Source organism: Myxocyprinus asiaticus, chromosome 10 (assembly GCF_019703515.2).
Source record: "Myxocyprinus asiaticus isolate MX2 ecotype Aquarium Trade chromosome 10, UBuf_Myxa_2, whole genome shotgun sequence".
Classification (NCBI taxonomy): domain Eukaryota; kingdom Metazoa; phylum Chordata; class Actinopteri; order Cypriniformes; family Catostomidae; genus Myxocyprinus; species Myxocyprinus asiaticus.
Window position 1 is genome coordinate 1,544,023 of NC_059353.1, and position 24,575 is coordinate 1,568,597.

At 36.7% G+C, this 24,575-nt stretch overlaps 1 protein-coding gene across 1 annotated transcript in view; it reads left to right on the forward strand.

Moving 5' to 3' along the window:
- The first annotated feature begins 207 nt into the window (after positions 1-207).
- Positions 208-24,575, forward strand: part of LOC127446838 (polypeptide N-acetylgalactosaminyltransferase 13) — a 168,792-nt gene continuing 144,424 nt past the window's right edge. Inside the window, exons 1-2 of the mRNA XM_051708121.1 lie at positions 208-595; positions 19,644-19,870. Coding sequence (XP_051564081.1) covers positions 19,729-19,870 — 142 coding nt within the window. The 5' untranslated portion in view covers positions 208-595; positions 19,644-19,728. The remainder of the gene's footprint in view (positions 596-19,643; positions 19,871-24,575) is intronic.

The following is a 24,575-nucleotide window of genomic DNA, read 5'->3' on the forward strand; positions in this document are numbered from 1 at the left end:
ATTTCTATTCTATGATCGAATTATTCTGAATAATAGCCTGCTAGATTACAAGTATAAGCTATTTTGTCCCTTATTTTTCATGAGAAAGTTGTCAAATAGCCAACATGTACTGCGTCCGCGGCGCACTTGCGCATTATTGTCTTGAGATAGACACGCCTCTTGTCTCCTGTTATCCTCAATCCTGTGCCCGAAACGCTTATGAAAAGAGATGTCTTATGATTCGACATCACATGAAATCATATCTGAGCGCAGCTATGCGGTGATATGGTGATATTTAATGAAAATAATATAATCGTTCAGATGGAAGGATAACCTTAGACCTGACACTGGACTTATGGCTCTAACATCCTCAGCATATGACTCCAGCAATGAGATCCGGCCAGCGATGCAGTGAGCAAAATGCAGGCTCCTTTAATTTCTCACAGAGACACCACTGCAAGGGACAGCTCAAGATTTATGTTCCATGTGACTGAAGCGATATCTTTCGGTGTTATTGTTGTACCAGGAGATGCACGTGAAATCGTGTTGTATTTATAAAGGACGCAACACGTTGTTGATTGATCAGGAGCTCAAGGTGTCATTCAGTCTTGATACAGTAAGTATAGAAATTTCATTGCCTTACATAATGCTCTGCCTTTAATATAATGCGCATAATTCAGCGTCTCACTGCACTTTACAATACAACCAGCAAGACCTCATGCTTCAGACAATGCATTTTTTTCTTGGCGTTAGTCATAAACCTCGGGTTTGGACTTGTAAAATTAATACAACATTGCTATTGACCAGATTGCAAAAATGTATAGGCCTAATGATCTATTATAATTATATCATGAAAAATATAAAATAGTATTGGAAATAGTATTGATTGATAAAGCATTGTTTAATATATCTGATTCAAAAAAATATTTTTTTTTATCTGAACTTACCTTATTTGGGGCTTTTAAAATCTCAAAAATATTATACCACCTATTATATATATATATATTGACAACTTTACAGTGTGAAAAATATCTAGTTGAATTGTTTTGAGTTATTCTAAGACAAATAAGTGTTTGGATAAGACACAAAAGAAATATATAAGACCCAAGACAAATGAGTCCTACTGTAGCTATGTAATTTTCTAACATTCATGTCATGCACAACTTTGCCAGTGTATTGTGTAGGATAACCTCTACAACAACTGTAGAAATAATTACATCAGAAAGTTAGATTTAGAGAGCTTTATTGTTGTAATCCACATATCATATATCCACATAGCAAATCTTTTTATGATAACTTCCTCAGCAATTATTTCATGACTCAAGAACTCAAGCAGATGCTCTGCTACTGAAACTGCCTGAAGTGATTTTACTGGAACTGTGAGTGTTTTGTAAAAGGAAAAACACAATCAAATGGTCACACTTCAAGATCAGTGCTTTATTGGATTAGAGATTTCTTAATGCCTGAGACATTCTAGCCCTATTAAACAGTTTGATTACATTATGTACAGATGGTAGAGAATGCCATGAACTGCTAATTAAAAGAATATTCCGGGTTCAACAAAAGTTAAGCTCAATCAACAACATTTGTAGCCTAATAATTATAAGAATAGTGAAGCTTATAATAATAATAAAAATAAATAAATAATGTTTTTTGCTTACATAAGCAGTTGTTCTGTTAAAACTGGTGTATTAAAGCATAATTTTTACTGTTGTTTTAAGATTGAGGGTTTACACCATTACATTGTCATGGCAACAAAGTAAAATTGGATATAACTTTACACAGAAAAGGTTAGTACACGATTTTATCACACTGAAGTCGTGTTAAAGTGCATAATGTTATTGGCGCAGTAATTGGTAATCTCAAAATGACCAAATATGCTGGTCTATCACTACACTGTAAAAAATGTCTGTAATTTTAACAGTAAAAGACTGTAAAAATGCTACAGAAAAAAAAGTTAATTGATCAATGAGTATTAACTGTAAAATATACAGTACATTTTTTTTACTATATTTTAAGACAATACAGTAGTTTTTACAATAAAATGTTGTAAAAATTACATTTTATAGATGAAAAAGTATGATTTTCCTGTATAATTAATGGTAAAAATGTACATAATGTTTAACAAGAGAGTACATGTACTTTTTACAGTAAATTATTGCTAAAATCCCACAATTCCCTGCATGACCCATCATATTTCATTATATTTTATGGGAATAGTTGTCTTTTTTCTTATTTTTAATATCAGTTATGTACATTGAGATGTTCTGTTTTATATATGATGTAGTTTAGTTAATGTTTATTACATTATTTAAATTTCACATGTGTTACCCTGATGGTGTTTAGTGTTTGTGTGACACTGAGCACTGTCTCTACATGTTTATTGTATTATTTTAATTTCACATGTGTTACCCTGATGGTGTTTAGTGTTTGTGTGAGTGACACTGAGCACTGTCTCTACATATTTATTGTATTTTTTTAAATTTCACACGTGTTACCCTGATGGTGTTTAGTGTTTGTGTGAGTGACACTGAGCGCCGTCTCTACATGTTTATTGTATTATTTTAATTTCACATGTGTTACCCTGATGGTGTTTAGTGTTTGTGTGAGTGACACTGAGCGCCGTCTCTACATGTTTATTGTATTATTTTAATTTCACATGTGTTACCCTGATGGTGTTTAGTGTTTGTGTGAGTGACACTGAGCACTGTCTCTACATGTTTATTGTATTATTTTAATTTCACATGTGTTACCCTGATGGTGTTTAGTGTTTGTGTGAGTGACACTGAGCACTGTCTCTACATGTTTATTGTATTATTTTAATTTCACATGTGTTACCCTGATGGTGTTTAGTGTTTGTGTGAGTGACACTGAGCACTGTCTCTACATGTTTATTGTATTATTTTAATTTCACATATGTTACCCTGATGGTGTTTAGTGTTTGTGTGAGTGACACTGAGCGCCGTCTCTACATGTTTATTGTATTATTTTAATTTCACATGTGTTACCCTGATGGTGTTTAGTGTTTGTGTGAGTGACACTGAGCACTGTCTCTACATGTTTATTGTATTATTTTAATTTCACATGTGTTACCCTGATGATGTTTAGTGTTTGTGTGACACTGAGCACTGTCTCTACATGTTTATTGTATTATTTTAATTTCACATGTGTTACCCTGATGGTGTTTAGTGTTTGTGTGAGTGACACTGAGCGCCGTCTCTACATGTTTATTGTATTATTTTAATTTCACACGTGTTACCCTGATGGTGTTTAGTGTTTGTGTGACACTGAGCACCGTCTCTACATGTTTATTGTATTATTTTAATTTCACATGTGTTACCCTGATGGTGTTTAGTGTTTGTGTGACACTGAGCACTGTCTCTACATGTTTATTGTATTATTTTAATTTCACATGTGTTACCCTGATGGTGTTTAGTGTTTGTGTGAGTGACACTGAGCGCCGTCTCTACATGTTTATTGTATTATTTTAATTTCACACGTGTTACCCTGATGGTGTTTAGTGTTTGTGTGACACTGAGCACCGTCTCTACATGTTTATTGTATTATTTTAATTTCACATGTGTTACCCTGATGGTGTTTAGTGTTTGTGTGACACTGAGCACTGTCTCTACATGTTTATTGGTCTCATTGATCCTGGAAGAGGCACTATTGATGAACTTCATGTCATCATGTGCTCTTATGTTATTTTTACGGTGATTAACAATACCTTTTAAAGTAAAAAGCAGATTTTTACAGTATCAGAAGGTTAGTATCAAGTTTATGAAGTTTTATTGTAAATTTAACAGATTTTATTATTATTATTATTATTATTTACAGTGCCAGCGTGATCATGTAAATTACAACAGTTTTAAACTGTAAAATGTACAGGTTGTTCTGTAAAGTTGTTTACATTTTTACTGTATTTTTACATAATTATTCTGGCAACCATAGCTGCCAGTTTTATTTTTTTTAAAACAGGATTTTTTTTACAGTGTACTCTATAACCTCAAATGAATTAAAAACCTCTCTCTCAGTTATCTTGGAGAGAACCCATGTCTTTATGGACAAATTATCTTATAGAGCACAATAGTTGGGTTTTGGAAGTAAAAATCCCATTCATTTGTTCCATGGAAATGAATGATTTAACGATAACTTATGAACCTTTAAAGACAGACCTTCTGTGAGCTCCAAGGTTGTTAATTGATGGTATATGTTTCTGTTTAAGCCATCAGTCTGCGTTATTTAAACTTAATGTTTTAGAAACTGTGTTTCATTTCGGATTTCCTGGTAAAGAACTACACTACCCATGATCCTGAGGAGAGATCCACCAGTCAGAGAATTGCGTCCAACAAAGCGTGCCAAACAAGCTCTGCAGTGACCGCCTAGTTCCGTGACACTTTTTGATTAACAAAATCTAGTCGGCCTCCCTACACTCTCAAACTACTTACAGTATACACAGATGAGCCAAAACATCATGACCACCTGCCTTATATGCTGTTGGTCCTCCATATGCCACCAAAACAGCACCGACCCACCGAGGCATGGACTCTACAAGACCCCTGAAGGTGTCCTGTGGTATCTGGCACCAAGACATTAGCAGCAGATCCTTCAAGTCCTGTAAGCTGTGAGGTGGAGCCGCCGTGGATCGGACTTGTTGGTCCAGCACATCCCACAGATGCTCAATTGGATTGAGATCTGGGGAATTTGGAGGCCAGGGCAACACCTTGAACTCTTCATCATGTTCCTCAAACCATTCCTGAACAATGTGTGCAGTGTGACAGGGTGCTTTATCCTGCTGAAAGAAGCCACTGCCATCAGGAAATACCATTGCCATGAAGGGGTGTGGTGTGGGACTTTTCATTATAAAGAAGCCCGAAATACACATGGGACCTCTATTTTGAAATGTGCTCCCAGTTGTAAACACACTGACGGATGATTCGCTGAGAAAGTGACTCTGATTCAAACTGCTAATCTGAGCTCCTGAGTTCACTTCGCACCCTCAGTTCTTTTCGGGTGATTCATGAAAAAGTGTCATTTGGTCACAACTCTCTCGCGCTTTCTGGGCTGTGAGGGGCTCAGAGCAAATGCTGGAGGAGCTGAACATGCAGCGGCAGTGGAGGCTTGAGCCCTGATAGGTCCAGGGGGAGGGTGGTTCAAAGAGGGGCAGTCTCTGATCCAGTGCTTACAGTAGATGGTGGTAATGCACTATTTTAGCTTGCGAACCACCATTAAAAAAGAAAGAAGAAGACTTTCTCGCGCTGGGTTTGTTGTTGCATGTGGTGCAGCGAGCTCATTTTAACAGAACGAGTGAAAAGCAGCACGAGACACACTGCTGGTGTGTGCTCTAAAGATGTGTTCAGTAACTCACAAGATTATATCTGACAAAACCGCATATGGACACACACAACCCAGCTGTCACCAGTGGTGACTAGATTTTAAATTATTGTCACAATCAATAATTTTTGGTCGCATTTGCAACTGTTTTAGTCGCAGTCTGGAGCCCTGAGTCTGCAACAATGTTTAGGTAGGTGGCACGTGTCAAACAGATGTCCACATGAATGGCCAGACCCAGGGTTTCCCAGCAGAACATTGCCCAGATCATCACACTCCCTCCACCGGCTTGTCGTCTTCCCACAGTGCATACTGGTGCCACCACTTCCCCAGGTAAACGGTGCACACGTACACGGCCTTTCATGTGATGTAAAAGAAAATGGAACTCATCGGACCAGGCGACATTCTTCCACTGCTCCAAGGTCCAGTTCTAATGCTTGCCTGCTTTCAACAGCAGACAGGGTTCATCATGGGCACTCTGAAAGATCTGTGGCTACGTAGCCCCATATGCAGCACGGTGCGATGCACTGTGTGTTGTGACACATTTCTCCCATAACCATCATTAAAATTTTCTGTGAATTGTGCCACAGTAAACCTTCTGTCAATTCAGAACAGACCTGATAGCCTTCGTTGCCCTCTGGCATTGATGAGCCTTGGGTGCCCAACACCCTGTCGCCAGTTTGTGATTTGTCCCTCCTCGGACCACTGTCGGTAGGTACTCATCACTGCTGACCGGGAGCACCCCACAAGCCTTGCCATTACAGAGATGCTCTGACTCAGTCGTCTGGCCATAACAATTTGGCCCTTGTCAAAGTCACTCAGGTTTTTACTCCTGCCCATTTCTCCTGCATTCAACACGTTGACTACGAGAACTGATTCTTCGCTTACCATCTAATCTACCCAGACCTTGACGTGGCCTTGTTAGGAGATGATCAACTTTATTCGCTTTACCTGTGATTGGTCATAATATTTTAGCTCATCAGTGTATATTTGTATATATCTGAATATTTTGCAATAAAACTAAAATATATCCTTTCTATCCCTACAATCAACCACTTAAATCAGTAGTTTTATAATTTTCCATTGTTTGTAATGCGACAGCACCATTCACAAAGCTTCATGGGATTGTAGTTTATTCCTTCATAAAAGATGCAAGTACACAGTTTGTACCTTTGTGTTTCTGTCTGATTTTCAAATACCTTTTTGCTTCAAATCAAAGTGTTTCACCTCAGAGAGCTGGTTTGGTTTATGAATTAGAATTCTTTTATGAAGGATTCTATGAAATCTCTATTGAAAAATGAATGGGAAAAATACTTCCGGAACCAAGTGGCTGGGCACTGTTGCGCTCTATTGTTCTTTGTTATATCAACATACTTACATAGTGAAGGCAATTCACAGTGTGTTGTAATTGCACATAGCTAAATGAGTCGTGCCCCTTTGTTGCTGATAAACTCTTTGCAAATATGTCAACTAACTGTGGCTGCAAATGAATAAGGTCTCATTAGCTATCAAGCTGTGACCCTCAGACGACGCAAAGACTCCATGTTAAGTGAAAAGCTTCTTAATTAAGACTCAGTCAATGCTCTCTTCAGGTTTAGAGTTTCAGGATACTAATGATAATAGCTTTGAGGAAACCAAACACCACAGTGTGAAGAGCTGAGCGTGAGGACAGTTGAAGTCAGCTGATTAACTGAATCTTTTAAGAAATATTCCAGATTCAATACAAGTTAAGCTCAAATGACAGAATGGCATAATATTGATTACCACAGAAAATATTTTCAACTTATCCCTTGTTTATTTAGAAAATTGCAGTTATAGTAAGGCTTCTACAATGTAACTAAAGGGGGCCAGTGTAACAGAACTGCATATAGGTTTTACTGGCGTTGCATTATCATATAACTTTAAACTGATAAGGTTAGTAAGCAATTTTATCACACTAAAATGATGTTAACAATTATAATGTTTACGTATTGTAGCTATACTTTTAAAACAATGTGAATTTTAATGTTTATCTACTAGCTTCATCCACTGTAAGCCCCACACTGTAAAAAAAAAAAAAAAAAAAAAACAGAACAATTTACGGTAAATTACTGGCAGCTATGGTTGCCAAACATTTATCTTAAAAAATATGTTTACCATATTTCAGGCTTTACGGGATGTCCCGGTACTGATACTGGTATCAGAATCGGGTCCAATTACACACTCATTTACTCGTGCTTGTAAAAATGCTCCAGTATCAAAAACAGATACCATCTGATATATGAATGTCATTACGTAAACAATCAGCACACACATTCTAATCACATCATGTCCTAGTGAGATTTAACCGCAAGAGCTGCAATTTAATTTCATTTAATAAATGTATAGTTAACTTTGCATGTGCAGTGCTCTTCAAATGTGAGCAGAGCACTAGTGAATGTGTGGAGACACTGTTGTGTTGATGACAGCTGCAATGCACTTACTTACCTTTTAAAGCCCCTCCTTGGCTTATACAGTGAACACCGCCATGAGTATCGAGCACTCTGTTTGTTGCAGGTGACGGCGAATTTTCTTTGTATCACGAGGCACATACAGAATACATACATATTTAATTAAATAGCAGGCTTTTGCAGTTTAATAATCACGTTGAGTCACATAGCGCTCAGCTTTTTCGGACTGAAAAGCTACTGTCATCACACAGAAACACTTCAAAATAAAAGCTCCATCAAAATAAAAGCTCAATTTAAATGAAAATAAATAAATAAATATTTCACTATTGTAAAGTTATGTAATATTCACTGTATTATTACTACTACTTCTACTACTACTACTACTAATAATAATAATAAATCAATGGTAATTGTATTTAAGCAATATCTCACACCTGTTATGGTCTGTTATGCAGCACTTTATTTGACAAAATATAACTCCAGTGCTGTATTTTAGATTGTGCTGTGAGGTTCTGTATATAAGCACTTAATTTGGTAAAAAGTAATACAACATTGTTGAAAATATTTGTTTTATTATCATTTGGTTAAAGTTTTAATTAATTAATGTACTGTATTTAAACACCATTTTGATGATAAAATTCAAATAATCTGTTTATATGGAGTTCAGAAAAAAATCAAACAAATAAACAAGTATCGGAATTGGTATAAGACATAAAGTTCATCAATAATGGCCCTTCCAGAAGCAACGACCAATAAACATGTAGAGAAAGTGCACAGTTTGACTTACACAAACACAAAACACCATCAGGATAACACATGTGAAATTAAAATAATGGAATACATTTGAACTAAACTACATCAAATAGTTTTACAGAACACCCCAAAGTATATAACTGATTTAAAAAAAAAAAAAAAAAAAAGAAACGTAACTATTCCCATAAAATATAATGAAATGCAATGGATCATGCAGGGAATTCTGGGAACACTGGATTATTGTTTTTTACCATCATTTTAATAATAATTAGGGGTTCACCGATTGATAGGCCATCGATTGGAATCATGCCTAGATTTAGGGCTGATCTTTTTTGCAGCACACAGGAAATCACATATACACAGTGCTCCTCTAATGAATGAGCATTTGCTCAGCCCTTGAAGCCTGAGAGAGTGGTCTTTGGAGGGTGAGTTGTTGGCAATTCTAAGCATTAACAAATTTAAACTTTTAGACCGAGATGTAATTCACATGAATATGCCGTTTTTTTTTAAAAATGTGTACGAATTACACGTGTATGAATAGTAAGTTGCCCATTTTCTAGAGTCATTATGGTAGTAATTCTGACTCGCTGCACATTGAGAAGGAAGAGGATAAAAAGGCTGCTAACGGGTATAAAAATGAATTAAACAACAAATAAACATGCGAATACAAATCTGAGTACACGCGATGTAACGTGAGTCGTGACAATCAGATGCTGTGATGAGCAATAGAGACTGTTTTAGCGATCATTAGCGCTTTTAGCTTTACTCCCTTTAACATGAGCGCTCTCTAGGTGCTCTCAATATCTCATCAGTTACTCATCTCAGCTCTATTCTGTGAGGATCCCAATTTAAATCAGATTAATGTTGGTCACAATACCACTAATAACAGATGTAACCGTTTAACCTTCAATATCGGCACCGCGTCTTCATGCATTTGCTTAATAATTAGTGATTTGTTTTACAACAAGATGCCAAAGACAGTAAACAAATCATAGATATTAATGATTTCTCACTGGCGCAGTTTTAGAGCTTGTAATGGATATATTTTTCTTATTTTTGAAAGTGTCTCTGCTGTGTGTGATGCTCTCATGGATTTTGGCTGCCAGAATGTCACAATGTCCTTTTGAAATTGACAACAGACATATTAATAACTGTTTTCAATACAAATACATGTTAGCAATTCACAATCAATTTAATTTTAATGTAATTTTGGTAACACGTAATAAAAAGGTTTCATTTCTTTAACATTAGTTAATGCATTAGGTATCATGAACAAACAATGAACAATATATTTTACAGCATTTATTAATTATAATGTTAGTTAATAAAAATACAATTGCTCATTGTTAGTTCATATTAGATCATAATGCATTAATGTGCATTAACTAATACAACTTTTGATTTAAAAAATGTATTAGTATATGTTGTAACTATCATTAAATTCATTAGTTTATGTTAACTACAGTAATATTGTTAAATAATGTTAACAATTGGAGCCTTTTTGTAAAGTGTTACCGTAATTTTACTGTGTGAGGCATAAACATATAACTGCAGCATATAACTTGCAAAATTGTGGCAAAGGGCACTTTAAGAAAAAATCAGTATCGGCCGATCTTTGTGTTAAAAAGAAAATCGGAGATCGGTATCGGCCTCAAATTTCCTGAGCGGTGCACCACTAATATTAATTTCCCGTAAAAAGTACACGTACTCTCTTGTTAAACATAATATATATTTTTACCATTAAAACATATTTTTTTTACAAAATGTTACCATACAATTACATGGATTGTCTTGTTAAATATATGATTATTTAACATATAATTTAAAATTAAAATTACGGGTAATTTTTGCATACTGTAACCTCAAATTACTGCAAAAAAACTAGGGAGTTATTTTTTTGTGGTAATCAATATTATGCCACAAATGCTGTCGATTGAGCTTAACTTGTATTGAACAAGGAATATTCCCTTAAAAGATATCCTCACAAATGAAAGGGAAATAGTCTGGAATACAGTATTTGAAATAATTCAAAATTATATTTGTGTTGTTAACATGTCCTGTGCTGTGACATTTTAAAAAGGATTTGGCTAATTATTGTATAATTATTATGCATTATTAACATAAAGATTTTATGACCTAGGAGTATTTATTCTACTTCAAAAATTTAATTGTCACACCTTCAGGTCCACTGAAATGGGCTAGTGAAAAATATGGTGTAAAATATGGTGACCAGTTACATGACCTAATATGCACTTTCATTATACTGTACATTCATATGAGAGAGAAAAAATATTATTTTCTGAAAAAAAAAAAAAAAGAATTATTGAATAGGATCTAGAGTGGATTTTGCCATTGCAAATGTCACCACCATGATGCAAGGGTTTTTGTGAGTGGTTGTCAGGCCGTGGCTATGCAGGGTTTTGTGCTTTATGGTTGTTGCGGTAGGTAGTTGCTTACTGGCAAAAGAGCCCACCCACTAGCCTAGTCTCTATGATAGTCTCTGTAAATGGCTCAAGTCGCTGCTTCAATATAAGACCCATTGAAGACAATATTTCATCATTTATTTATGATTTGAGTGGTTGACTTTCACATAAGGACAATTGATTTTGGAGTCTAGGTTTAAGGATCATCAGGAAACATAGATATTCATTATGATTTGAGGTTTTAATGTGGGGTCATTGCTGCTGAGCATATAGTGAGGGCTTATGTCTGTTAAACGAGCGATTACGTAGGGAAGTTCTGCCTTGTGCCACTGCACTCAAACATAGCCCTGGACAACCAGGCAGATGGCCAGAAAAACAACCATGATCAGATCTGAAACTCCAGCAAGTGTGTTTGTGCTGTAAGTGTAAGTCTGAGTTTGTGTGATTCAATTATTTGAATCACATGATTGATTTTTTGCGGTAGTTATTAGGCCCATTTTTTGTACCATGTTGGTTGTCATAGTGTCAGGGAAATTACTTATTCCATTTACATTAGATATCTGAAAAGAGTCTTTTAGTTTTATTTTTTTAAAGGAATGCTGTGGATTAAATCCAAGTTAATCTGTGACATACCATTGTTTTTTTTTTTTTTTTTTTTTTTTGGCGAAACAAGAAAGTGCTTCTCAAGTAAATGTATCTTGTTTTAAGAATGTTTAGATATTGTTACTGGAAAACAAGAAAAAAAAAACTTTGTGAGAAAAATATTTTTTTTGCTCTATAATGCTCAAACAGAGCAATGTTTGATAGTCACACAGTTTACACTTAATAGGGGAGTCTACCTATGAATAGCTTAAATCTTGCTGTCTGTGCATTAAGCTAGGAAGTATTTAAACATAAAAAGTCAAGTCATTTTTATTTGTATAGCGCCTTTCACAACACACATAATTTCAAAGCAGCTTTACAGCAGCTTTACAGAAGATCAGGCATTAACAGAAGATAAAACTGTAATATCTACAGTGCATCCGGAAAGTATTCCCAGCGCTTCACTTTTTCCACATTTTGTTATGTTACAGCCTTATTCCAAAATGGATTAAATTCATTATTTTCCTCAAAATTCTACAAATAATACCCCATAATGACAATGTGAAAGAAGTTTGTTTGAAATCTTTGCAAATTTATTAAAAATAAAAAATGAAAAAATCACATGTACATAAGTATTCACAGCCTTTGCCATGACACTCAAAATTGAGCTCAGGTGCATCCTGTTTCCACTGATCATCCTTGAGATGTTTCTACAACTTGATTGGAGTCCACCTGTGGTAAATTCAGTTGATTGGACATGATTTGGAAAGGCACACACCTGTCTATATAAGGTCCCACAGTTAGCAGTGCATGTCAGAGCACAAACCAAGCCATGAAGTCCAAGGAATTGTCTGTAGACCTCTGAGACAGGATTGTATCGAGGCACAGATCTGGGGAAGGGTACAGAAAAATTTCTGCAGCATTTAAGGTCCCAGTGAGCACAGTGGCCTCTATCATCCGTAAATGGAAGAAGTTTGGAACCACCAGGACTCTTCCTAGAGCTGGCCACCTGGGCAAACTGAGCGATTGGGGGAGAAGGGCCTTAATCAGGGAGGTGACCAAGAACCCGATGGTCACTCTGACAGAGCTCCAGCATTTCTCTGTGGAGAGAGGAGAACCTTCCAGAAGAACAACCATCTGTGCAGCACTCCACCAATCAGGCCTGTATGGTAGAATGGCCAGACGGAAGCCACTCCTCAGTAAAAGGCACATGACAGTCCTGGAGTTTGCCAAAAGGCACCTGAAGGACTCTCAGACCATGAGAAACAAAATTCTCTGGTCTGATGAAACAAAGACTGAACTCTTTGGCCTAAATGACAAGCATCATGCCTGGAGGAAACCAGGCACCACTCATCACCTGGCCAATACCATCCCTACAGTGAAGCATGGTGGGGGCAGCATCATGCTGTGGGGATGTTTTTCAGCGGCAGGAACTGGGAGACTAGTCAGGATCGAGGGAAAGATGAATGCAGCAATGTACAGAGACATCCTTGATGAAAATCTGCTCCAGAGCGCTCTGGACCTCAGACTGGGGCAAAGGTTCATCTTCCAACAGGACAACGACCCTAAGCACACAGCCAAGATAACAAAGGAGTGGCTACGGGACAACTCTGTGAATGTCCTCGAGTGACCCAGCCAGAGCCCAGACTTGAACCTGATTGAACATCTCTGGAGAGATCTGAAAATGGCTGTGCACCAACGCTCCCCATCCAACCTGATGGAGCTTGAGAGGTCCTGCAAAGAAGAATGGGAGAAACTGCCCAAAAATAGGTGTGCCAAGCTTGTAGCATCATACTCAAAAAGACTTGAGGCTGTAATTGGTGCCAAAGGTGTTTCAACAAAGTATTGAGCAAAGGCTGTGAGTACTTATGTACATGTGATTTTTTTTTTTTTTTTTTTTTTTTATTTTTAATAAATTTGCAAAGATTTCAAACAAACTTCTTTCACGTTGTCATTATGGGGTATTGTTTGTAGAATTTTGAGGAAAATAATGAATTTAATAAATTATGGAATAAAGCTGTAACATAACAAAATGTGGAAAGAGTGAAGCGCTGTGAATACTTTCCGGATGCACTGTATAATGTCTGAGTCATCATTGTGTAGTTTGATAAAATACGATTGTGAATTGTGTTTAAAAATAAGTAATTAAATAATCATTGTATTTATAACCCCAGTGAGCAAGCCGAAGGCGATTGTGGCAAGGAACACAAAACTCCATAAAATGTTGGTTAATGGAGAAAAATAACCTTGGGAGAAACCAGACTCACTGTGGGGGCCAGTTCCCCTCTGACAAACATCATGAATATAATGCCAATATTACTTAAGTATAGTGCAAATCATGGTTTAAAATGATTAAACTAAGTAAGTGTTAAGGGTCAGTGTTTAAAACAAAGATTTTGTATGAACTGTAATATTAATGACTAATGTCTTTGAAGTCCATCCTGGATTAACTGCAGAAGTTCACATAGATGCAATTGTCCTTGTTAGTTGGCTGATGAAGGGTTTTGTTGGCAATTAATTGATAGTCTATGTATTCCATTTCAAGAGTGTAGTCCATCATTAGACCGAGGTGATGCAAGCAGAGATCAGTTAGGTGCATCGCAGTTCAACCTGGCCGGTAATTTCGGTGAGGTCTATCCTAAATCCAAGGTTCAGGCAATGGCATATGAAGTATCCCATGTCTTATGGTAGGAATTGGCATCAGTTCATCCTCTGAAGTCCATCGTAATAGGCTGAAGTGATGTTTGGCTGGCACCGGCTGCTATTAATCATCATCACACATCACACACATTCTGGTGAAATCAGAATAGGAGTCCTGAGGTTGAGACAGGGAAAAAAATAAAATAATATTAGCATAGATGCCATTCAATTTATTGCACAGTTATAGATCATGATCACTGTTTCTGGTTCCGGCAGACATAACTAAAGCAGCCTAATTGTGAGTTGAAGGATAAATTAGGTGTATGCCTGGCTAAATAGATGAGTCTTTAGTCTAGACTTAAACTGAGTGAGTGTGTCTGCATCCCGAACAGTGTTAGGGAGACTATTCCATAGATTAGGAGCCAATATGAAAAGGATCTACCTCCTTTTGTGGATTTTGATATTCTAGGAACTATTTACGGACCAGAATTTTGCAATCGTAATGAACGTGATGGAATATAGCGTGGTAGAAGGTCACTTAAGCACTGCGGAGCTAGACCATTCAAAGCATTGTACGTAGTTAACAGAATTTTTAAATTAATATGAAATTTAACAGGTAGCCAATGTAATGATGATAAAATGGGGCTAATATGATCATATGTTTTTGGTTCTCGTCAGCACTCTGGCTGCTGCATTTTGAACCAGTTGAAGTTTATTTATTGATCTTGCTGGACATCCTCCCAGTAATGCATTACAATAATCTAGTCTTGAGGTCATGAACGCATTAATTAGTTTTTCAGCATCAGCAACAGATAGCATGTGTCGTAATTTAGCAATATTTCTTAGGTGGAAGAATGCTGTTCTGCAAACATTGGTAATTTGATTTTCAAAGGACAGATTGGTATCAAATATAACACCTTCGCTGTTGAAGATGATGTAACAGTACATGCATCGAGAGTCAAATTATATTTTAGTGGCTTATTTTTAGAGGTTTTTGGTACAATAATTAGTACCTCTGTTTTGTCGGAATTGAGTAAAAGGAAATTTCTGGCCATCCAATCTTTTATTTCATTGATACACTGCTATTTTGGAGAATTGTGAAATCTCATCAGGTTTTGAAGAAATATGAAGTTGGGTATCATCGGCATAACAGTGAAAACTTATTCCATGATTCCTGATAATATCTCCCGGGGGAAGCGTATACAAGGAGAAAAGCAGAGGCCCTAAAACTGATCCCTGTGGCACTCCATACTTTACTTTTGTTTGGTTTGACAATTCCTCACTTACATAGACAAAGTGGTAGCAGTCTGCTAAATAGGACCTAAACCATGCTAATGCAGCTCCACAAATACCAACATAATTCTGTAGCCTATTCAAGAGAATGTTGTGATCTATCATGTCGAATGCAGCACTAAGATCTAAAAGCACTAGAAGTGAAATGCAGCCACGATCAGATGATAAGAACAAGTAATTTGTAACTCTGATAAGTGCAGTCTCTGTACTGTGATGAGGCCTAAATCCTGACTGAAATTGTTCATATATACTGTTTCTCTGTAGAAATGAACATATTTGTGAGGATACTACCTTTTCTAGTATTTTCGACATAAACGTGAGATTTGAAATCGGTCTATAATTAGCTAGTTCTCCAGGATCAAGTTATCAAGTTGATAACTGCCATTTTAAAGTTTCTTGGGACATGTCCTAAGGATAGCGAGGAGTTAATAATATTAAGAAGAGGTTCTGAGATTACAGGGAATACCTCTTTTAAGAGCTTGGTTTGTATTGGATCTAACAAACATGTTGTGGCTTTTGATGTTTCGATAAGTTTTGTTAGGTCTTCATGACCTATGACAGCAAAGGATTGAAGTTGCATGTGAGGAAAATTGTGAGACAGTGTTTTGTGAGGTACTGTGACAGATGATTGCATAATTCCAATTTTATTTCTGATTATTTAAATTTTATCAATGAAGAAATTCATGAAGTCATTACTCTTGTGCTGTGACGGAATATCTGGTTCTGTTGAGTCTTTATTCCTAACCAATTTAGCCACAGTACTGAATAAACATCTAGGATTGTTGTGGTTATTTTCTATGAGTTTGCTAAAATATGCTGACCTGGCAGCTTTTAGTGCCTGTCTGTTGCTACAGACACTATCCTTCCATGCACCGCGAAATAACTCTAATTTTGTATTCTTCCACTTGCACTCCATTTTCTGAGCTGCTCTCTTGAGAGCATGAGTGTGATCATTGTACCATGGTGCAGGGCTTTTTTCTTTAATTTTCTTTAATCGAAGGGGGGCGACACTATCAAGAGTGCTAGAGATGACTGTATTTATATTTTCTGTTATTTCATCAAGTTCTTCTAGGCTTTGGGGTTTACTGAGTGTATGAGATAGATCTGGAAATTTATTAGTGAAGCTATCTTTAATGGTCAAAAGAATATTTCTACCTGAACGATACCGTGGTGTAGATTGAGGAACATTAGCTGATTGTAGCATACAAGAGACGAGGTAATGATCCGAGATATCATCGCACTGTGGCAGAATTTCTATATTATCAACATCAACTCCAAATGAGAGAATTATGTCTAGCTTATGATTATGGCGATGAGTTGGTCCTGTTACATTTTGTCTGACTCCAATAGAGTTGAGAATATCAATAAATGCTAATCCCAATGTGTCATTTTCATTATCTATGAGAATGTTGAAGTCACCAACAATTAAAGCTCTATCTACAGTAACTACAAGATCTGATAAAAAATGTGCAAATTCACCAAGGAAATCAGAATAAAGCCCGGGTGATCTATATACTGTAGCAAGGGTAAAAGACAACAGAGTTTTTTTTTATTTATATCTATATCTGACGGTATCACATTAAGCATTATTATTTCAAAAGACTTAAATTTATATCCTGTCCTCTGAGTAACACCAAAAACATAATTGTAAATTGTAGCAACATCTCCTCCTCGAGATGAGGCTCATGTTTATAACAATAACCTGGGGGACTAGATTCATTTAAACTAATATATTCATCTGGTTTAAGCCAGGTTTCAGTCAAACAGAGTACATCCAAACTATGATCTGTAATAATTTCATTTACAATTAGTGCATTGGTAGAAAGAGATCTAATGTTTAGTAGCCCTATTTTTATATGGTGTTTATCTTTAATTTGTTTGTTTTGTTCAAGTTTGACCTTAATAAAAAATAATTCTAAATTATTTAGTGAGGGTTTTGTGTTTGGTAGTTTGGGGAACAGACACAGTCTCTATATGATATCTAGGTGATACAGTCTCTATGTGTTGTAGTTTATGTGACCTGTGTGACGTCTCAAGGCAGCCAGCAGACGTTCGGATTAACCAGTTTGTCTGCTTCCTGACCTGGGCCCCAGTTAGTCAAATACTATCATTATTAAGACTATGAGCCAAATTACTAGAGAGGAGAGCGGCACCTTCCCTGGAGGGATGGAGTCCGTCTCTCTTTAGCAGGTCAGGTCTAACCCAAAAACTCTTCCAATTGTCTGTAAATCCTATTCTATTCTCAAGACACCACTCAGACATCCAGCCATTCAGTGACACTAATCTACTATAAACCTTGTCACCATGAGGAGCAGGGAGGGGGCCAGAGCATATTACAGTGTCTGACATCATTTTTGCAAATTCACACACCTCTTTAACATTATCTCCGACTGGCGAAGCCGGACATCATTAGTGCCGACATGAATAACAATTTTAGAAAATCTACATTTAGCATTAGCCATCACTTGTAAATGTAATTTGATGTCAGAAACTCTGGTACCCAAAATGCATTTAACAATGGTGGCTGGAGTCTCTATTTCCACATTCCTTACAATAGAATCACCAATAACAATGGCTCTTTCAACATGATTCTCAGTGGGTGCATCACTGAGTGGGGAGAATCGATTGGAAACCCTAACAGGAACGGGAGAGTGGTGTCGCTTTGCTGAGCGAGTATGCTGCCGAGACGTCACCCAAATGCCCTGCTGCAGGGGCTCTACAGACGGAACTGAAGTGTGTTTGTTGCTCTCTGTACTGCCCGCATCCGAAACAGTATCTACCGGCTACTCTTTCTCACTGACCTCCACTAGTGTTTGGATGCGTGTCTCTAACTCATTAAACTTCTCCGTCAGCCTGACTAATTCCTTACATTTATCACATGTGAATCCCTCACTGCTGACAGAATAGACTATTGTAAACATGTGACATGCAATGCTGGAAGAAATAACATGAGTGGATGCCATGACTTACCACAGTTGTTTGTTGTTGTTGGTTGTTCCTGAGCGGTGAGGGTTTGAGATCGATGTGAATCCCTCACGCAATTGTTTGTTGTTATGGTTGTTCTGGATAAGCGGTGCTTTGAAATTGATGCAATAATCCGTGTAACACAGAGGAGAAAAATGGGTGCGCGCTGTAAAATGCACACAGTTTAATCGCGATAAAAATAGAAAGCGGATGCACATGGAAAATGCACGCAGTTGAATCGCGATAAGAGAATAATGTGGGGGAAAACTCGATGCGTGCTGAAAAATGGCAGATGTTAAGGATTAAAGGCTGAAAACACATATATAAGTGATGCTAAAAAAAAAAAAAAGCTAGCAGGCTACAAACACAGACTCAAGCTAGGCGCCAGCAGCAACAGGTAAAATACACACAGATGAATCAGTAGAAAAGCAGAAAAACCCGAAACACGCGGTAAAATGACAAAGGATTAATAATAATAATAATAATAATAATAACACTTCACCTTCAAGTATTATTATGTGAGCATGAGACTAAAATTACTTTCTAACTTTGTCTGTGCAAAGTTATATCCAATATTTAATGACCATGTAAAGCCAGCAAACCACTTTCATATGATAAGCACAAGGATACCAGAGAAGATATTGTATAAAAATCCACAGGAAGTACTTCAAAAACACATAACCAAAAGTGTATCCACCTAGAACAGTTGTTCTGCTACTAAAAGGACATTTTAAACACCAGCTAAAATAACACACTTTAACAGAAGATTTAATGTTAGTGTTTTAAGAAAAAAATACTAGCTGCACATTTCTGATTTTCAACCCTTCAGAATGCCTTGCCCAACAGACTTCCATTGTAAGTGCATTCCATATGTAACGATACACAATTTACACTTGTTTTGTGGTAATAGACATTTTCCACAGACTGATGATGAATTTCCACCATATTTAGAAGCCTAAATATAGAAAACTTTTTTATATATGTTTGTAATAATTTAGTGTACATTTCTAACATTATACTTTGTATTATATTACCATGGAATTCGTTTTAAAAATCTATTTACCACACCTGCGATGAGGTTTCTAATGCAGCTTCTCAGGGAACGACAGTAAATTTGCCATCTTCTCTCTTATGACTGTAGTAATCCATTGCTTTGAATTTCTTTCAGCCTAGGCTAAATTGACTGGAGTGATTGCAGTCAGTGATCAGTCAAGTATCTAATGTTTATTTATTGTTTATTTTCATGTAGTGGGATGACGTTTGGGCGTGTGTCCTGTCTCATTGCCCCCAGCCCCGTCTCCTGTCTGTCTGTGGGGTCCTGACGGCAGCCGCTCATGAGACGCTTTGTGTATTGTAAGGTGGTGCTGACCACCTCTCTGGTGTGGGTGCTGGTGGATGTCTTCCTGCTGCTGTACTTCAGTGAGTGCAACAAATGTGACAACAAGAAGGATGGCTCACTGCTTCCTGTGCTCAGAGGTTAGTCAGACCGCTTCACACAACGTTGCACAGGTGCAAGTGCCCACTTTTCATACTTCTCACCTCTTAAGAAGGCCAGGTATGCACCTGTGCAGGGGAGGTTGTTTTGGATCAAAACTACAGGCCAAAAAAATTTCCTTAGAAAGGTGGCAGTGTCATTATTTTATTTTGACACAGAGATGGGTAGGTCTATTACTAAAATCATTTGACTTTAGCATACTTTCTTGCATTATATATTAATGGTGTGAGTCCACAAAAAAAAAAAAAGGTTTTTAAATAAGATATATTTAAATCTTATATATATATATATATATATATATATATATATATATATATATATATATATATATATATATAATGTGTTGTTTTTCCAAAGTTGGTGTGCCTATAACTCCAGAAGTATTAAAGATATCTTTATGTTCTGCTTTAGAACAAACAAGAATGACCCAGCTGTCATGTGGACTACTTTTATGGTGCTTTCCTGTCCTTTTTGGAGCTTGACAGACCCTGCTGAATATATGTTTTCATTGTATGGAAAGAGCAGTGTGAATATTCTGAAAAAGAACTCCTCTTGTTTTATATGGAAGAAAGTAACATGAGAGTGACTGAGTGTAACTGGTTTTTGCTTTTCTTTTTCTTTTTTTTACTGGTGAAAGAAAAATGATGAAGGCCAAAATGTCAATATTATTTGAACTAGGGTTGCCGCGGTGTGAGTTTTTGACGGTGAGATTGCCATCTGAGAATAAATTGCAGTTAACCGGTTTTACAATTATTTGCAATTTTCTTATTATATAACTGCATTGATGCAAAAAATGCTTATCATATCACAACTGAACGTCTAAATGGACGTATTTCTGGGGAATATGTGGACACTAAGGGTAGCCCTACAATAAGAAAACTGATAAATACACAAAAAACAGAGACGCTCCAATCTAGGGCATGACACCATTTATGCGCATCACGAGCTCAGTGATGTGCTTCAATGTAACCGGAGTGCTTCAAAAGTGCATAAATGTAAGATTATTGTGCAACATGTAGCACATGGATGTTCAAGGCATCCAACAGTTTTTTTCTTCTGCAACAGTTTATTAAAGCAATCTGTTGTCTGTCAGACACTGCAACAAAGAATCTGCAACAGAATCTATAAAATTACTGTCCACAACACCTTACAAATAAACCTTTGGACTATACATAATAACAGGAACATTGCTCACAGCGGCAATTCCAATAATGACTAAAATTGACATTTATTGTTAAATTCGGTGAATTTGTACAGAAGCAATGCTTTAAATAATGAGGACGATTTAAGATGCAACTTTTCAAAGTTTACCGCTACATGCAATGCACCGTGCGCTGTCAGCACGCTTAAACATTACAAAAAGTGACATCTTTAAATTCATCACTTTAAAAACACCAAAGCTAAAAATATTAAACTTATTAGTTTGTTGTTGGATGACTAGTGGAGCATCCTGTCCCATTTGTAGGATGTGTTTCTTTCTATGACTTCTGTCTGCATAATTTACATCAGCCGATTTAAGTCACTTTTTTGGTGGATATGAGTCTGGTAGATCGAATTATATTTTGTTGTTCTTGTGTTTAAGCCCCAGTTTCATGTGAATTTGAAAGTTCACGTTCAGCCGCGACACCTGACTAAGCACCTCGCGTCCACAGTCTGTAACCTTAGCAACAGCTCCAGTACCCACACAGGCACAAGTTTTTTCACATTTAGGATTACAAAATCTTATGAATATCTCTTTTATATTATATATTTATACATTATGTATGTTATTTTTGGCACATCTAAACAAAGAATTTCACGTTTTTTTAACCGTGGATTCTAAATTCTTGCGATTAAAAATGTCACGGTTAATTTAATCGCGGTTAATAGTGAAACCGTATAATCGTGGCATCCCTAATTTGTACATCAGACCTTGGTTTTGTTGGACAAGAAAAACTATCTTCATACCGTCATTCAGTGCAGCTGGAAATATCATATGCCCAGTGAGGTCCTCTCTAAAAACCAGACAATGTTGCTGTTTTTTTCCTGTTGAAAAAAAATGAATAACATCTGACAATTGAACAGTTTTCAACCAAGGTAGGACTTAACCATTTAATTATTGTCCAGCTGTTTACAGACATTTGGTCTTGTTGAATATTCAAGTTTAGCTATATTAACAGATTTTGACATGGTGGAACATTTTTAGCAATTGACGTATGCATGTTACTGATGTGTAAGATAGACTATTGGTGCAAGAACATACAGAAATTTTAAAGCCAGTGCAAACTATTTTTTGTACTTTTTTCTCCATCACTCGTCCTCCAACCACCATGAAACACCGTTCACCAAAGATGGCCGCAGAGTGGACTTGTCTTGAAAGGGACTTAGTGCAACATAGTAAGGTTATGAGACAACATTAGCTGGGTTTTCATCTATATATTTTTATGCAAATTTTAGCATATCGCATAAAAAATGCTGGATAAAAACACCAAGATGCGAATAAGGTCTCCAAAACGTGCATAAAAAAAACCGTATACGCTCGGTTGAGAAGACATGCACAAAAACTAAGAGGGAAACGCATTTACCAAATATAGTCCTTAAATCGATGTGCATCAAATAAAGTCATGTGACATTGCCTCAACAACCATGTGAATACACAATTCGCTCAGAGAATATCAACAACATAATGGCATGGCATCTCAAATGTTGTTCTGGTTATTTTGAAATGCTGGACACAAAGCCTGTCATAAAAATTAGTGTCTAATTTTATATCCCACAACTGTGACACACTTTCGCTCCCAGACAAAAGGCATCAGCTGCTGAACACTAGGGAACAGTTCTGAACTTAGTCATTGTTTCCTGATGGTGAAATCTCTTGAAGTGTTTGTTTAAACTGTGACTGCTCACTAGCTGCTCATTTAATCCCAGAATTATTGGATCCCTGTCCTTACAAGAACACTGCCTGCTAAATGGGGTTAGGTATCGAATCATAAGCAGCTTTCAGGTTTAAATGCGGCCCACCAACAACCATAATCACAGTCTTTCTTGGAACTTTTATTACTTACTGAACCACAAGCACATCAAATGTCTTGTTATAAATCAAGTTTGTTATGTGCTTGCTGCCTCTAATAAAGTGCACAGACAGGAAGTGTGTCTGTTTGAATTAGAGTGTGTGTCCCTACATGCAGGATTTAATAATGGCATGAAAGCTATTACGGTATTAAACAGTCAGTTGAGGTCTAAAGCAGTTGTAGTGCTGAGAAAAGCAGGGCTTACAAGCACTGCAATCTGTTGGCCATTTGCACGATTGATTTTTGTGAGTTTGGGCCAGTCTTAAGATCTTGTCTCACTGAGGTCATCACTAGTGATTAGCTTAAGATGAAGGTTAAGGATTTGGCCTACTAACACAAAAGTTACATGTTCACTTTCAAGCAATTCTGTGCACAAACTCATAGGCTTATCAGATTTACAATACATGCTGAAAAATGTTAGTTGTACTAAATTTTACAGTATGCTGAAAGGTCATGAGGTAAATATGTGATAACAATATAATATCTGGAGACAAATATCCTATCCACTGCGCATACTTTGTTTTATTTTTTTCTGTTTGTAAGATACAAATCACCTTTGGTTTATTTTTATCTTTACCATGCAGGCAATGGTCCTCTGACTACAGTAGAAGAAATTTTAATGCTAAGTAAATAGTGTACTGGGATCTATGCAGTAATGCAGTGGAGAATTGTTGCTTCCCCATCTTAATTGCTTTATCATTAAGTATACATCACCCTTCTCAGAGTGCATTTCAAACTGAGGATGCAACAGAGCTTTCCTTTCAAATAAAACACAACAGATGGTGCTTAGTGGACATCTATTATTTAAAGGTCTTTTATAGACCTTTATGAATAATTTTAGAAAATCTTTTTGAAGAAGTCAGACTACCTCTGCTCCAAAACCTATATATAGGTAGCTACCTTCTAACAGTGATGTGTGTGGTGGACTTTTGAAATGAGGAGGCAGAGTGCCATTTCAGTTTTTTTTCTTTAGTCCAGTTTAAATGTATATTTCAGTTCTATTTGACATTTACATAGCTTTCAGGTTAAATCCATACAAATCTCAAATCTAATATATAATAACATATGATGTATAAAAGTGGGCCTACTGTATTTTAAATATGTAATTTAAAAAAGTCACATATTTGCACATATATGCAACTAAGGATGTGCTACAGTGTACTTTCAACTAATTGACTAGTCGTCCAACAGCTGAGTGGGGTCGATTACCAGCATTAATATTTTTAATGGTGGTGTTTTTTTATTATTATTATTAACAATTTTTATTGATTCCATTCAACAAATTAAATAAACATAACAGGAAGTGCGGAATCAAATTATATAAAATTTGCAGCCAGTCTTGGACCTGCGAGTACTGAACCGGGCTTTACACAGACTCCCGTTCATGATGCTGATGGTGACACATAAGGTGTGCGTGTGACAGTGTGTGTGTGTGTGTGTGTGTGTGTGTGTGTGTCAGTGTGTGTGTAAGGAGGGACGTGCACAAAATAGCGGACGTGACTTTCGTGGAGAGTATGTCACGCGAGACTTCCGGCCAGGGAATATGACCACGAATGGGGGCGGAGATGGCGTCTACCAGTTACCACGTATATCCGCTTGTACGATAGCTTAGGGACAAAGCTGGGCTTTAGCATTT